Source organism: Adiantum capillus-veneris, chromosome 15 (genome assembly GCF_014529385.1).
Source record: "Adiantum capillus-veneris isolate H3 chromosome 15, ASM1452938v2, whole genome shotgun sequence".
Classification (NCBI taxonomy): domain Eukaryota; kingdom Viridiplantae; phylum Streptophyta; class Polypodiopsida; order Polypodiales; family Pteridaceae; genus Adiantum; species Adiantum capillus-veneris.
Window position 1 is genome coordinate 104,016,636 of NC_140945.1, and position 16,742 is coordinate 104,033,377.

The 16,742-nt window shown below is 44.9% G+C and overlaps 1 protein-coding gene across 1 annotated transcript; it reads right to left on the bottom strand.

The window, feature by feature from the left end:
* Positions 1-5,949: 5,949 nt before the first annotated feature.
* LOC147441208 (cryptochrome-1-like) lies at positions 5,950-10,873 on the bottom strand. Its single transcript, XM_086482897.1, has 5 exons — positions 9,926-10,873; positions 9,214-9,438; positions 7,144-7,853; positions 6,214-7,056; positions 5,950-6,117 (listed from the first exon to the last, which is right to left on the bottom strand). The coding sequence occupies exons 1-5, from the start codon at positions 10,233-10,235 to the stop codon at positions 6,049-6,051; spliced, it is 2,157 nt and encodes a 718-aa protein (XP_086339023.1). The 5' UTR covers positions 10,236-10,873; the 3' UTR covers positions 5,950-6,048.
* Positions 10,874-16,742: the final 5,869 nt, after the last annotated feature.

Genomic DNA, 16,742 nt, shown 5'->3' on the forward strand with positions numbered 1-16,742 from the left:
AGCTTCTTCGTGCTTCTCCATCCCCTTCTTTCGTGAGATCTAATACCAATATAAGACAAAGGAGACTGACATATGCAAATAACCACCTGACCATGCCCTATATAAACCCTTGACCTTGCTATTTATAGGACCCCCTTTGTCGCATATCCGTCATGGCCCTTGCTTTGCCCGGTCTTACGTTAGACCTGACACTTAGACTAAAAGGTGCTATGCATATGTGCAAAGTTAGAGGTGAGAACATTAAATAATCCATAAACAATTTATCCATGTGCATATGATATTTACCATTAAATAATCCAATGGTTTATGCTACTTTCCACCTAACAAGCATACAACAAAACATGTGTTAACGCATCAGAATTAAATACCATTAATATGAATGTGCGACACAAAGATATAGAAAGGTAATTTCCAATCAAGTGGAAATAAAGTTGCAGCAATCACTTACATCTTCTTGAAGACGTTAAATTCATCCTTGCTTAAGCCATTTCTGCACATTATCCCTTATTTACTACAAACTCACTGCGGAATTCAGAGCATATTTTGTGATGTTTGATATGATTTTAATTTTTCTTAGGCACAAAAATCATCAAGAAAAACTCCTGAAGCCATTTTTTTTACCTCCTCATTTGGTTCAATAAGTATGTTCTCCTCCTATTTCCTTTAAAAACATGTACTAACCCACAATATCCTCCATATTGACATGAAAAAAACAATCTATTGATTGATTATACATATACATTTTATATATAATCTATATATACATACATATACATATACATATACATGTCTATCTATAGACATACATATATAGATGTGTGTGTGTGTGTGTGTGTGTGTGACGGAATTATGTCCCATTTCTGGCAGACCCGTGCTCAGAAAAAAGGCTTGCAATTGATGTCAATGGAGAAGCTTTGCACTCCTAAACGTCTTGGTGGCCTTAATATTTTGGACTTGCGGAGGCATGTTCTTGCTAGGAAAGCTATGTTGTTCCCTGAACTAGCGCAACAAATTCAACCTTGGACTCTGATGTTTGCATACCTCGAACAGCATGTTGTTACTTCCTCATTCGGCCATTGGCAATCATCTATCTGGGAGGTGGTGTTTGGTAAGATGGAAGGGAACATTCCTAGATGTCCTCTTGCTTCCACTTTGGTATCTGCCGGGAAAGAGGTTACGATTCATCTTTCATGGAATCCTCGACAAAAAGGTGATTCGATTCGTTTAGAGAATCTCCTTTGGAGCCAGCCAGCCTCTCTTACTTTGGTAGACCACTTGCCTCGCCATGCTTACTTTCTCTCGTCGTGACATTCGTGTGGTTTTGAGGATGTGGTCAATGAGGCCGGATATACTTTTGAGTTTCCCTTCGCCGCTCGCCGTTTTGGATTGGACATGCATTACTATCAATTTTGGAGAGAACTTCAAAACATGTTGCTTGATTTTCTGCCCGTTACACCTTTGCCTGATGGTGATCGCATGTCTGATTGGGACCTTCGGCGCCTTTTCGAGATATTTTTGCCAATCAAATTTATGCTCTTCTTCTACCACAACCTTGGCTAGTTGATCATTGTAATGCCCTTTGGCACATGCACAAATCTGATTTCTGGTGGAGGAAGCTTCTCTTTGCCTTTTGGAAAAGCCGTTTGCCTTTGAAGGAGTGATTGTTTCTTTGGCGTTGTTTGCTTGGAGTGCTCCCAATCGGCACTTTTCTTAGGGCACATCATATTCGCCCCTCTTCTTGTGTCCGTTGCTCAACTGCAGAAGAGAATGTCTGCCATTTTTACTAGAGATTTCCTTCGCCGTGTATCGGCTTGTGTGTGGCTCTGTTTTCCAAGGATCGTCTTCCACAAAAGGTTTTGGGCCTTTGGCATTTTCTCACCGACGCTACAGTGTTTCGCAACTTTCTTCATGTGGGTCAGATATAGGGCTTATTGGACCCTGTGGCATCAACGTAATGCTTACATGTTCCATTGTACTCGTACAGACCCGCTCCCATTCTTCAAGCTCTCTCGCAAGCAATCGTTGTAATTTGCCGTGGAAGTTGGTGATATCACCACAGAGATGCATCAACTTTCCTATGAATGTTTCTAGCTACATTGTACAGCTGAGCCATTATGTGTTCTTCCCCTTATATATGATCCTTTCTATGGGTTTTCCTCGCTTCGAGGTTTCCCACTAGTAAATTAATCAAATCGATTTACCCAAAAAAAAGGTGTGTTTGTGTGTGTGTGTGTGTGTGTGTGTGTGTGAGAGAGAGAGAGAGAGAGAGAGAGAGAGAGCAATGGAATCAACAAATACTATATCTTCTTCTTATTCATTACCATGCAAACGAGCGAGACCACAATTCATATTTTTATATCAATTTAGATTACTTAGATCTGAGCTAGTGTGCTTAATTTGCACTATTGTCTAAAAACAATTTAAATTTTATATGGTAAACAGAGGTCCTAATAGTTTGTGGAAGTAAAAGGTTAACTGGCTGCATGCACACCATGCAAGTTAAAGGTGCATGCTCATTCAAAAACCTCATTTTCCTCATATGAAGGATGGAAGTTGACTAATCGTTGGACTTCCTAAAAGAAGGTACAGTATAGTCACACAGAAGACTAAACAACCATCAGCTCCACCATGCATATAATTGACTACACAACGCATGGTTGAAGACAACATCATGCATAGTATTGACTAAACACAACATCCAACTAATGCCTTCAATGGCCAATAGTGGCCGTAGAACTAGGAGACACGACTAGGCACACGCGCACACACAAACAAACAAAAAAATCAAGCAGTACAAATACAAAGAGCACTGTACTGAGGTCAGACATAAGTCCAAAGATGCCAAGGCCAACCCCATGAGATAATTAGAAAGGTTATGTTTGTAATTGTTGTAATGCTTTCAAACCTCATCTTGAATGTCACTAGCATCAAAATGGATAACTTGGATTGAAAAGCAGTAACATTTGGCTACACCATCTCCTACTAAAACACCTTCCCCCCTTTTTCTTCAAACTTTCCTAAGCACTTGCTCGGTTCTATTGCGTGTATTGCTTGCTTGGCTTCACCTCTTTTCCTATTGGAGTAAAAGAAAAGTCTCCTTGTTTACTATTTACTTCCTCAGTTTTAAACCTTGGATTTTGCTCTACCTCCCTGAGATGCAAGAGGTAACTCTTAGCTGGCTATGATCCATAAGCAAAACATTATTATATCTAAAAGGAGAAACTCCTATCAAGGCTGAAGGGAAATGCATGCAATCCCATAATGAAACTTCACTCCCACGCAGAAACGGCCCCCAATTAACAGTCATCGATTCCAAGCAGAAACATGCCGTTCAACATGTAAAAGCCACGGTAAACCTCCAGGGACACTTTGCAATTTTAAGGTCAAAATTTGAAGCATCTGCCAGTATAAACACGAGCTCATAAAATTTTGCGGTTGTCGTCAAGGCTAGCTCTAAATCTAGCCCGAATTTTGCAATTTTACCCAGTTGAAAATACACTAAACCCCAGTTTTTTGGGAACACTAGGTAGCATCCAACTGCTATGTAAGGCAGATATGTTATTGCCACATAGTAGCCTTGATAGACCACATGTACAGCCTCCCTTGCACCAGCCAGGTTAGCAAGATCCCCCACAAAGATTCCTGCTGTGTGCCACTCTTCAGGTGAATATCCCTCTCATGATCCACTTGCTTCCTATACCACATACAATTAGCAAGGCACCTATCATACCCTGCTCTGCTACAAAAATATAAACTCACAAGTACCCCTCTCTACTTGCAAACACCATGTAGAGAGCCCTTGCAAATGCCAAGTGAACACCTCGGAAATCTCAATTGGTATGCTCTGCAAGTCGTCATCAAACTATAGACCTCTGGAAAGGCCTTAAGTAGGCTCATGAGTGGACCCCGTCCACAGCATCATTGACAGCACTTGCAAGATTGCGGCAATGCAGTTTTCCATGCACAGTCCGAACAAGAAATCATGGCTCAAAACAGGGCCCAGAATAACTGGCTTGAATATTATAGGTGACAAATAGCGACAGCATCCTAAGTCACTACTTCCCACCCAAAGAACTGCACCCTCAGCACAGGTCATCAAGAAACCCTGCTCCTCCTGCCAGCACTGTAGCAATGTCTTTTCTGATTGTAATTTTTTCCGATTACATATTCTAAGCAACTGGCAAGAGAATCTGCAAGACGCAGAGGTACTGATACCAAAATTACCCAATCAAAGGATATACACACCACCTGCTCAAGGTTCCCCCGAGGTTCCCTACTCCACTGCACCCATACATCACAAATTGAGTTCACCTAGGTATCCCCTTGCCACCTCTAGTCCATGCTGGACCTCCCACCAAGACTGCCACTTTCATTGTCACTTTGACCGTCTAGCGCAAAGTCCACCCAGTGGGAGTGGTGGAACAAGTACGCTGAGGGAAGACCTTCTATTGGATGGGTTGGCTCCACTCAACTTGGATCTGTCTATTGCCCTGTGCTTGGTGTGGTGATCCACATGGTATCATTACCTCAATCGTGAAGTGCTCGGGTATGTCGTAGCCCAAGGCCTACCACATGGTATCATTACCCCAATCTTGAAGCGCTCGGCTATGTCGTAGCTAAGGCCTACCAATAAGTAGAAGGAAGCCGCCATCCACAAAATCCAGCCGAAAAGTGGTCTTTTATTACCAGTGGAGGTGACGTGAGATCTATACAAGAGGCCAGTTCTCAAGTAATCACTTCACGACTTAATGTGCAGTAAACTCGCGTTCTACAAGCCCCGCACACTTGTATGTGCAGTAAACTCGCGTTCTACAAGCCCCGCACACTTGTATGTACAAAACCAAAGGTATATCACTCAGGCCAGGGCCTGGTACCATCAGGCAAAGGCCACCTTAGGTATCCTACACCCATGCCTATTCCGTGCTGGAAGTTTAATAGCATCTTGAGCGACCTATACAAGAGGCCACTGATGCAACTCACTTCACAAGTGACCACTTCACAAACCCTTGTGCAGTAAACTTGACGTACGAAACCAAAGATGACCCGTGTATATTGATCAGGCCAGGGCCGGGTACCATCAGGCAAAGGCCACATTAGGTCGCCCACACCTAATCCGTGTTGTAACTTTAATAGCATCTTGTGAGACCTATATGAGTGGCCATTGATGCAACTCACTCCACAAGTAATAACTTCACAAATCCTTGTGCAGTAAACTCGAGTTTAACAAGCCCTGCCCACTACAGAACCAAAGATAACCCATGTATATTTATCAGGCCAGGGCCAGGTGCCATCAGGCTAAGGCCACATTGAATATCCCGCACCCACGCCTAATCCGTGCCGGAAGTTCGGAACTTCAATAGCATCTTGTGAGACCTATACAAGAGGCCATTGATGCAACTCACTCCACAAGTAATCACTTCACCAATCCTTGTGCAGTAATCTCGAGTTATACAAGCCGCACACACTTGTATGTACAAAACCAAAGATGACCCGTGTACCATCGCGCAAAGACCACATTAGGTATCCCACGCCCACCCCTATCCGTAATAGCATCTCTTGTGAGACCTATACAAGAGGCAACTCACTCCACAAGTAATCTGTGCAGTAAACTCGAGTTTTACAAGCCCGCACACTTGTATGTACAAAACCTCATCTCTGCCTCCAGCAATCAAGCACTGTCATGTGCCTTTATATCACCTAAATTTCAAAGATATTAAAATTCACTCGGAGAAACAAAAAGTAAATCCTTCAATGATGTGTATTACACTCCGACCTGAGATTGCGCTGCATCTAAAGCTGAATTCTCAACACTAGCACAAGGGAAACTGTTCTGATACCAGCTGGTTCTAACTAAGCCCAAAAATCTTCTTATCAAGATCCCCCTTTTGCAAACCTGACATCTAGGAAACCTAATCCTGGTAGGAGAAAGGAAGTTCCTGTTAAACAAAATTGTGATGCAAGGACAAAAATATTAAGCATGCTTTAGAAGATTTTCAGTGCAACTGCACGTCAGTTTAAACAACATTGCATTTGTCATGAACTCAAGTCTCAGCTTTTGGCCTTCCGTTTGGATCCCCGAGCCCATTGAGAGCCATTAAGTTGGACTCCATCTTCTACCTGGAAAGATAAGAGAGATACTCATAGCAAAAGAGGTTTCAATCACTTGTGCTCTAGATTCAATCTGTACTTTCATGCAATGTAAATGAAGAATACCTTATCATCAGTTCTGGCATTCTGCAAAATTAGTAAGTGTTTCCTGAGCTGCTCAGCATCACCAGCATAGGGAACACACCCAAAGTCTGAAGATGGTCTTTGATGGGCAATTGCAGGCACCCAGATCATAGGAGGATCATCTTTTATACTGGAGATTTGTTTCCTGGGTGACGATGACGATGACGATTCCGTCATTGGGTTTGTATCAGACACTGGAGGCAACGGTTCACTGTGTGTGTTCCTCAAGGCCTCTGTCGTATCCACCATATCCCCCCTATTGCCTGGTGACAGCTTGGAAACTCCTCTTATGGCAGAGAAATTTGTGGATGGACACGGAAGGTTTTGTTGGGATGGCAGAGGCAAAGCAATCGAACCATAATCACCACATAAAGCATCTGCCTGTGTTTTTAGCTCTTTTGCAAAGGTGGGAACCATTTGATCCCGTCGTGAGCTTCCTGCTGATGACACTTCCATGTCTCCATTCGTTGCTTGTGAAACCGAAGCTTTTGGTATCTTGCATGGTTGTGCTGCAACCTCAGGCTGGCAATTGACCTTCGCAATTGAATCGCCCACTGAGGCCTCTTCGATACCTTTATCTCCAGCAGCCTTCAGAGCTGCTTCCTGCTCCCACATGTGTGTAACAGCGTCTCGAAGCCTTTCCCTTGCTGCAGCCACTTCAACAACAGGCCTAGGATAATTAGACCCTAGCTCAACACCAGCGGCACGCAGCACACCTGGAGGAGCATCCCAAGGGTGATGAATCCACTCTGTGGGTAACCGAACAAGCTCAGGTAGCCAGCGCCGGACATATTCACCGAGAGGGTCATGCTTGTATCCTTCAGTCTAAGTATGTCACAAGAGCCAACAACCACCTTACAACCTTATTCAGACAAAAGTAAATAATAAAACATACATTCCTTATTTATGTACCTGAGGATTATCCATTCGGTCCAGTTCATGGCCATCTGGGAGGCTTCCAGATATGTACTGCCAACCAAGGATATCCGACTCCAAATCTGCATCTAGTAAGGTATCCCAAAAATACTTCATGCCCCACCGCCACGGCAGTTGAAGAAACTTCACACAAAAACTGGATACAATAACCCGCACTCGGTTGTGCAGCCACCCTGTAGCCCACAATTCCCTCATTCCTGCATCCACTAAAGGGTAGCCAGTGCGCCCTTGCCTCCATGCCTTAAATAGCCCCTCATCGACCCTCCAAGGGAATGACTTTAAATTTGAGAGGAGAGATCTCTCATGTGTGAAGGGAAAATTAAAACAAAGATACCGAGAATACTCACGAAATCCAATAGACCTCATAAAATAATTAATACTCTCTTCCCCTAGCATGGAACCATCCTTAGCCCACAAGACTTGCAATCTGCGCACTGAATGAAACACCTTCCTAACACTAACTTCTCCAAAGTGCAAGTGAGGTGAGAGCAGAGAAGTTGTAGGACCATCTATTTTATGCCTATTTCTGGAATAATTTAAGAATGGACCAGCTAAAAAAGCTTCCAAAGCTTTGTCCGCATTACTCCATCCTGGCGCCCAAGCCCTTGCTAACAGAGCATTACTGCTTTTGTCTGCTTCATCCTCAAGGCCAAGCTCGTCAGGTGTAAGAGAATGCACAATACCAGCTACAAAATAACACGCCCAAAATGGGAATCAACCACTAAATATTTGCATAGAAAGATACCCCTGAATATAAGGACAGACATATAAGACAGAAATGAAGAACAGAATAATAAACTGGTGAGCTAAAGCCTGCATGTGCAATAGGCCATTTTGATGACGTATTGCCTAACAATTACCATTTGTTTTCCCCTGCAATAGCCAATCGATGTGCTGCCTTTTAAACTTCACAGATAAGGAGCTAATTCGGCCCGTCTATACATGTGATTTTACATGCACATGTGTGTGCACACCACAAACAACTGAGTGAGTGATAAGCGCAGAAACAAAGGTCCCTGAAATCTCATAACTGCATTCCAAGTTAAGCATGATAAAGTGGACATTACACGCAGTGTTCAGGTGTGTGAAGAAAAGTGAAGGTCACACCATTTGCATTTTCTTGTCCAACGCTTCACTCTATAACTTCTCTACTTTGTATTTCAGCTTTTTCAGAAATCACAATGATGTAAACTAGTAAGCAGATGTGATCAAGCACTTCAATAGCAAAAGACGAATTTTGTTCTTCCTTCTTTGATAGAAATGAAAATTCTGACAAATTGCAACTATGTGAATTCGTATCCCCCCGTTAGATTCTCACCTCACATGTTGATTCTCTAAACTGTTCAAACTATCTTATACTGTTTCCAGTATATAACTCTGCAAGTTTCTAACAACTCACTTGTTCTGTCCCTATTGTTTTGTATCATTGTATCTTTCCAACCTTAGAAAGGTTTCCCTCAATTTTTGTATACTGCACCATGAGAATTGTGCTCAACTTGTCTACTGGTTCAAAAAAAAAAAACTGTCTCATACTAGGTGCAAAGAATCAAAATTAGATAAACTAAGTCCTGGATACGAAGCAGCGGTCAGTAGGTCAGTAACACCATGTTAAGCCTAGTCATGACACTGTCGGTATCACAATAGAACCTACCTAAGCTTAGTAAATACAAAGGAAATTGGCAAATAAACGACTCCCACCTTGTACAAAACACACAATCCACGGCACACAAAAGACAAAAATTATGAGCTGGATTTACTTGAAAAGTTTAATCAAACAAGTGTACTGGCATGAAGTTCATCTATTTTTCGCAAAATCTCAACTTTGAAGTCATAATCTGTTGAAAAGTCTTGTTTTGATTGGCCCCCTTCTAGTCTTGTGACAGCACAAAGCTGATAAATTTTGGCAGAGAGATAGGAAACAAAATAAATGCTAGAGAGCGCAGATCTACAATGCCTGTCCATTACAAGCTTTTGCACATCACATTGAATCTCTCATGGAAAATTTTCCAAAAACTAGGCATGGCTTCATCTTTGAACACTAGTTACCTGGAGCAGCAGTTAACCTCCTTGGAGGTAGCAAGGGAGATTCAGGTTCAAAGGGCATGGTGAGGCACTTTGCCCAATAGCTCTCAAAATAAGTAAATGGCTTTCCATGATCATCGAGTACTTCCCAAGGCTCATACAAGAGATCGCCATTAAAGCTTTGGACCTGGATGCCATTTTGCACAAGGGACTGCTTCACTCGATGATCTCGGACAAGCGAAACGGGATCTGCAATCCATAAACCAAGCACAACTGACATTAGAACTTTTTGCCACTCAGCTTTCTTTTGAACCAGACTATTTGCAAGGCACTCTCTCTCTTTAGACATTGCCACCGCAGTCACACATTTCTGGATTGGATTTAGTTATTTTTTCGTCATATAGAAGCAACAAACAAGGAGCACAATCAAAGTAAAGCCCGAAAACAAGGTCGTCTGAAAGGCACGCAATACTTGATACAGGCAAGTCATAGAAAGTTAAATGACTGAAAGTTAATGGAGGAAGTCCTTTGCAAGGGCCTCTGGTTCTAGCTATAGGAGATGATACCAGAAATTGTAAGAAAATCATAAAAGAACCCTTCCCATTCAACCTTTTTACGACTTCTCTACACGGTAAATGTGACAAGCAGTCAATGATTCTCCTAATTTCAGTGCACCAATATTTGGTGGCAGAAAAACATTTGAGATTCACTTCAACGTGGTACAAGCAAATCATACCATAGAGATGATTGTAGACAACTTGACTGGCTCCTGTTGTCTTGACAAGCTCAAGAAGTGCAGAAACTGTATCGTTCGCATTTATCATCACAAGAGAAACACCTAAGCTTCGAAGGGAAATATCCAGCTGGATAAGACTCTGCTTCAGCCACCATCTGGATACTCTTCCAGGGCGGAACTGCCCTTCTTCATCAGGAGACCAGATGAAGACAGGCACAACAGCGCCAGCCCTTGCGGCTGCTGCAAGAGCTGGGTTATCCTCTAGCCGAAGATCTCTTCTAAACCACACAACGGTACATGATTTTGCCATCGGCTGTGGATTCTGGCAAACAGAACCCTTTGCGCTGAATATTCCCAATGATGCTAACTCTTGAGGAGGCCCTTGTTTCCGACTAAACGAAGGCGAGATCCCTTACTTGCGGAGGGGATGGTTGTACAAGCGTGAAGTCTAAGCTTCGCCACAATCTCTTCTTCAATGGCCCCGACAAGCTCTCAGCTGCAGAGACGAGCCTTCCTCTTGAAAATCTCTCCTTTCAATACTGTCGGCTTCGGCTTGGGAGAACATCCTAAGCTCAAACTTCATTGCGTAGAGACTCGCGCCGTTCTCGTGAGAGGTGAAGAAGCGCATGGCCTCGTCGCCTCCGATGCAAACGAGGTTGAATTGAAAGGGAAGAAACTCGGGCTCCGAAGGATCGAATAGAAAGCGGGGCTGCACTAAGCAAGCGGAGGAAAAGGAGATCGAGCTATGGCAATGGGGTTGCGATGATATAAGAGGATCCGAAACCTGCTAAACCCTACTGTCTACGCATTACGAGCTTCGAAAACCGTAATGGATTGTGCCGGAAGAAGCGAGGCTGCGAGCCCGCAGTTGAAGAAACCCTAACGGACGCTCCGGCTGCTACTGCTTCTGCTTGCCGCAGCTACGCCAATTCGTCCTCTTCATTTCGCTGGGATAACTCTCGCCCTCGTGGGGAGCACCACGCGGCGACTCGCAATTGGTTGGACGGGCCCTGCACCTCTTGTCGTCCCCCCTTTCGGCCCACGTGGCCATGCCAGCGTGGCTGATAAAGTTCTGCCACGTCACGTACATAAACGCCCCGTCTTTCACACTGCCCACGTGACAATGGGCTGGCCCAGCAGGCGCCCATACTTGCCACGTGGCAGATTGAGACACTTGCCACGTGGAAAGGTCTCTGCTTGCCTTTCAGCTTGACTAGTACGGCCGGCCGCCTTCGCCGGTCTCTCGCTATCTTGGGCCTCTCTCTCTCTCTCTCTCAACCAACCTTGTGTTGCTTTCTCTCTTTAACCTTGATGATTGGTGAACTCTCTCTTCCTCCATTCTCGGTGCTCTTGCTCAAAGGCTATAATCATTCTCTTACAGAGCATGGATGCAATGCGGCCCATGTTCACAACACCTTACGGATGCGATGCCCGTGTCAGGAACATGCTCGTGTGTCAGCCATAGGCCGTCATCTTTGCCACCACATTGACAATAGAGGGTACCTATGCGTGGAGGGTATGCAACATGTCGTCATCGTAATAGTGCATAAAGGCTGGTTGGAGGCTGTTGTCATCACGCTGCTCTACCTCTTACATTCAAGCTTAACGTAAAAAGTGTCCTCCATGGATATCTTAATATGTTGCAGCGCCATGGCAAGCTGAATAGAGCCGTGCGACCAATACTATTTATCAGCAGGTAACCTGAAGCGATTTGGAATGAAACGCCAAAGAAGGGACGGAAGCAAGTATTTTCAGGTCCAACTGCCCATGTAAGAATTGCAAGTTCTCCCCTCAACATCGGCTTGCTCCCCTCACCACCGAAGGCAATATACACTCCACATGAGCCCCAACAACAGTGCCCCCTGCAACATCAACAACAGCACCAGTAAGGCAGCTCTGGCATTAAGCATAGTTTAGGATTTTGAGATGCGTTGATCAAGGCTGCTTGGGAATGTACATAGTTGTTTGCCATGATTGAGCGTGATGATGCGCCAACCATGATGCAGATGATGCTCCCTCCACTCATGAAAATGCTTGCAGGGCCTACATGATTCGTCCCCGCAGGTGACTCATGAGGGAGGTTGAGAGCGTATACATGCTAAGGCGGTTGAGCTTGAGGCTTGGAGAAAGGGGAGTACGCAAGTAAGAGAGCATAGGCAAAATATAAGCAAGCAGATGAGGGCTTAATAAAAATTGCAAGCAAGGGAACCCGAGGTGGGGCCGGGGGTTAAATAAAATTCCCGCAGGTCATCTCGCCCTCTGCAAGCTGGCTGCCCGCACATCAAGGGTCATGCTAGCTAGTGCGCTCCCGCGCTCCTACACACCAAGGTGAGTATCCACGCTGGCGAACGACTGCTATCATTGCACCAAGTTGCTGCCATATATGCGCCACATAGCTAGGTTGGTAAGGCAAAGGGCCATCTGTTGTTGCAAGCATGTGCAGCCACGTGGAGGTTGACCTTGTCACAGTGCCGATCCGCTACAGAGGCAACCTTCGCCTCCAGTAAAGCGGCCAGGGAGACGCAAATGGTGTTTGCTGGGAAGATGTTGCAGCGTGGAAGCCATGGTGGCAGCCTGCAGGGTGACAGTAGATAGGGCAAACAATCCATAGGCCACTGCATAGATTTTGGACTTTATTTTTTGGCATTAGAGAGAAGTTGTATACTCCTTACTCTCGGTTGTTTTGTCATTTGTAGCCTTAAACTTCCAAGAACCTGGGTTAGAACAGAGGGATGAGGTTGGAACGTTACTCTTGATAATTTGTTTCTGTGATTATAGAGACATAGAAATTGTCACATAGAAAGCGGACCTTATACAGGATGTCTTACCATAGGTGGACTTGTTATAGATTCTACTTAGGTGAGGTGACCTACTTGGTGCGACAGGGGGCTCCACGGCCATATTCGTAGGCTCCACCTCGAATGCTTGCTATTGAGGAGGAAGCAAGGAGGCAAAAAGACACACTCATCATAGCCTTGCTGGCATGGTGGAGGAGATCTTGCAAGCTATGATGACCTTAAATGAGGATGGAGCACAAATAACAGTGGAGACTCTAGAGAAGGTAGACTGTAGTAGAAATGAGGAGATTCTTTCATGAGACTGCACACTCCTGCTTTGGGAGTGTCAGAACTCAGATCGGGGGCCTTGCCCCGGGGGGTGGTGATCATGAATGTGGGGAGTTGCACCTGTTTAGATTGCAGTGATGAGTGGGGTGGTGAGCAGCGAGTGCTTAACGTACAAATGGTGGGGAGGTGCAAGCGCTTAGAAGATTGTTGATTGGGGGGAGCTCTTGATGTCGTGAGGTGCTGATTTATACAGAGTTCATGCACTGAGGTTTTGCATGCTGCCCCGCATATATATATATATATATATATATATATATATATATATATATATATATATATATATATATATATATATATATATATATATATATATATATATATATAGAGAGAGAGAGAGAGAGAGAGAGAGAGAGAGAGAGAGAGTACGCGTCAGGTGATTCAGGTCCAAGAGACCTTATATATGCGATTTGGAGAGAGAGAGAGAGAGAGAGAGAGAGAGAGAGAGAGAGAGAGAGAGAGAGAGAGAGGGAGAGAGAGAACATCCCGCAACTCGAGAAGAGTGAGACCTTAGAGAGAGAGACAGACAGATAGACAGAGAGAGAGAGAGAGACCCACATGTCGAGGAGCTGGCAAGGCCACTTCATCGCTTCGATTGAAGGGAAACAACCATGGCAAGATCGTTGCTTTGATTTGAGGAGAACAACATAGGTACCCGCATATCAAGAGCACTGTTGGCAAGCAGGTCTGGCATGGAGCGCTCCTACACAGCCTTTGTCTGCCGTGGAGTGTTGTTGTCGTGGCCGCTAGCATTCCATTGAAAGGGGGATGGGAAGGGAAATGCTACCACGTGGCAGCTCACTCTTGCCTTTTCAATATAACTATAAGATGTCTGTGTGGGTGGGTTGGAAGGCTCCCTGCCCGAGCAGACTACGCCCCATAGTCGATATTAAATTGCCACTATAGGAACCCGAAAGGCTACCCTAAAATTTGTTGGAGGTGAAACACCCCTAGACCCAAAATTCGCCGCCTCAAGCAAGTTCCCTATTGCATCATTAGGATTTCTCCGACAAAAAATAGGCATGATTACCGATCGCAACAGGTTCTTCTTCCTACTCGTGTTGGAGTATGGCCTCTACTTTTTATTGAGAGAGCCCTACATCTGCTAAAGATCCCTCTAATGTGGAGGGCATGGACGAGAGCTCCCTCGTAGGCGTGCAATTGGCACATTTAGGAGTGGTCCTTCAAGGAAGAAACGGCAAACCCAGCAAATCCACACTTTTTATCCTCAAGCTACGAAGAAAAAGTGGGGCCTTTAGTATGGGGGGATGTTTCAACCACTTCGGTTGTTTAGTCACGATCAAGCTTCAATGCACAAATGGCAGGTGCTTTCCTTGTTGAAGGCATTTGAACAAAGTGGACAACCCATTGGTTGCATGCTTTTTTATTTATAGTAGGTCCTCCAAAATAGAGGGTCCATGGTCTGTGTAACTATGTTCGGGAATCGTCCTTTGGTGTATCTTTCCCCAATGAAAAGTCCAAAGTCGGGTATATTCCGAGCTTGTCTTGAAGATAACAAGCACGATTTTAAGATTCTAGTGTAAAACAATGACAAAGCCTTGAAATTTTGACACAACCCTAGAAATTTGATTGTGTCCTTTTCTCACAAGTTAGAATAAAGTGTGCACGAGGGAGTTGACCGGTTCGTTTAAACAAATATTGTTACCATATACATGTGGTAGTGATGTGTGTTGTCAGGCCAAGGGCCACCCTGGAGGTCAAGGACCTCTGGCCAAGGGCCCGGCTGCCCAGTGGAGAAGGGATCCTAGGGCCAGGAGGCTATAAAAGGGAGGTTAGGCGGAGGATTCCGACACGGCAGTTCCCAGGGTTTTACACTGGTAACAGAGCTCAGTGGAGGAAGGAGCTATGGAGGAAGGGAGGAAGTATTGCATGGTGGATGCATGGCGTTGCATGGGTATTCTCTCTCTCTCTCTCTCTCTCTCTCTCTCTCTCTCTCTCTCTCTCTCTCTCTCTCTCTCTCTCTCTCTCTCTCTCTCTCTCTCTCTCTCTCTCTCTCTCAGTGGAGGAAGGAGCTATGGAGGAAGGGAGGAAGTATTGCATGGTGGATTGCATGGCGTTGCATGGGTATTCTCTCTCTCTCTCTCTCTCTCTCTCTCTCTCTCTCTCTCTCTCTCTCTCTCTCTCTCTCTCTCTCTCTCTCTCTCTCTCTCTCTCTCTCTCTCTCATCGTGGACAAGCCCCCTAGCAAGGGAGGAGCTCTGCAGGCCATGGGTACACAGAGATTGGGAGGAGTCTTGAAAGCCACGTGTGAAGGACCCCTAGTGTCCAAGAGGGGGAGGACTTGAGCAGCGCTAAATCAGTCCAAAGTGGACTAGTTAGGAGCGCACCGCCACAAGGAGACTTTTTCGTCATATGGAGTAGGCTTGGCAAGACGTTTTTGCCCTCGCGCTGAGCCGCCATGGCAGTCGATGCATGTTTTTTTCTTTTTCTTTTTCCTTTTTTTCTCCTTTTCGGCTTTTGGTCATCGTCAGTTGGGCGCCTTCCATTCGTGGCAGCCCATCCCACGCCATGGGCTTACCCTGGTTTGCCTAGATGCAATCATGCAAGGCTGCATGATCATGCAACGACTTCTACAAGGGGGCCAAGGTTGCATTGCAATGTCTAGCATGAAGGCGAACAGTAGCTAGTTGTGGTGACCTGCATAAACATGCAAGGGCATGCAAGGGTATCCGCGAAGGGCTCATGGTTGCATGGCCTAGTGTAGCACGGACTTCGATGACCTCAGCAATATCGGGTAGGTCGGCGGGATTTAGAATCAAGAATTCGAAGGCAAAATCTCCAAGCACTCAAGGCAACGATCCGACGTGTTGTACACAACTTCGAGACCATGTGAAGGCACGGCCTTGGTCTCGGCTCTATTTGCGATGACAACATCTTGCAGATGTGTCCAGAAAGTTCCACTATACATAATCATGTAGCGCGTCAGATGTTGCTAACAAGGACATCCGGATTATGACGACATGGTTTCACCGCTCGAAGAGGGTTTGTCAGCATGGGTAAGCAAGTTGACTTTCACATTTTCAATCCTCAATCCATTGAATTTTGCAGATCTCTTTAAGTTCAAAGCATACATTGGGCTTTTCAATCATTGAGCCGCTTAATCATATTCGGCACGCGAATGTTTTTCATGCATGGGATATGCTATGTTAAACAGCTATGAGCACAGTCGTTGGCCCAATGACTTCTACCGTTAACAGTCTGCAGTTATGGTAAAATTTTCACCTTTGGGTTGGATTTTTTTCTCGGACATGGTTCCGCGGCAATGTTAGATCCTAAGGTTCAGGCAAGGCTTGTGAATGTGATCCAATGCATTTTCTAACGTAATTGGCAATGACTGCATGCCAAGCGGCAGTGTGCAACTCAGGGTTACTTTTCCTTTACCTGTCTCGCGTATGAAAATGTTGTGACAGACATCACGGGAGCAAGGGTCCATCTACAAATCCAGAGGATAACAAATCAAGCCAAGCAAGTACGAGGTACATCTCTTTCAAGTATTTTTCTGTTTTTCAATACAATGTACAATTTGACAAGGTCGATTATCTGTGAATGATCGACACGGTTCGACTTTCTTTTGCTATGACATCTATTTGTTAGCATAAATATCCTTTGACTATGAGCTCTCAGTAACTCCATAAGTTGTCAAGGGAAGCAAGGCTTCCAATTCAGCATCTTGCA

Coding starts and splice junctions, on each gene's coding strand:
- LOC147441208 (XM_086482897.1), bottom strand. CDS start 10,235: ATGGCAAAATCATGTACCGTTGTGTGGTTTAGAAGAGATCTTCGGCTA. Junction 9,439..9,925: donor TGTCTACAATCATCTCTATG/GTATGATTTGCT, acceptor TATGGATTGCAG/ATCCCGTTTCGCTTGTCCGA. Junction 6,118..6,213: donor ATGCCAGAACTGATGATAAG/GTATTCTTCATT, acceptor TTATCTTTCCAG/GTAGAAGATGGAGTCCAACT.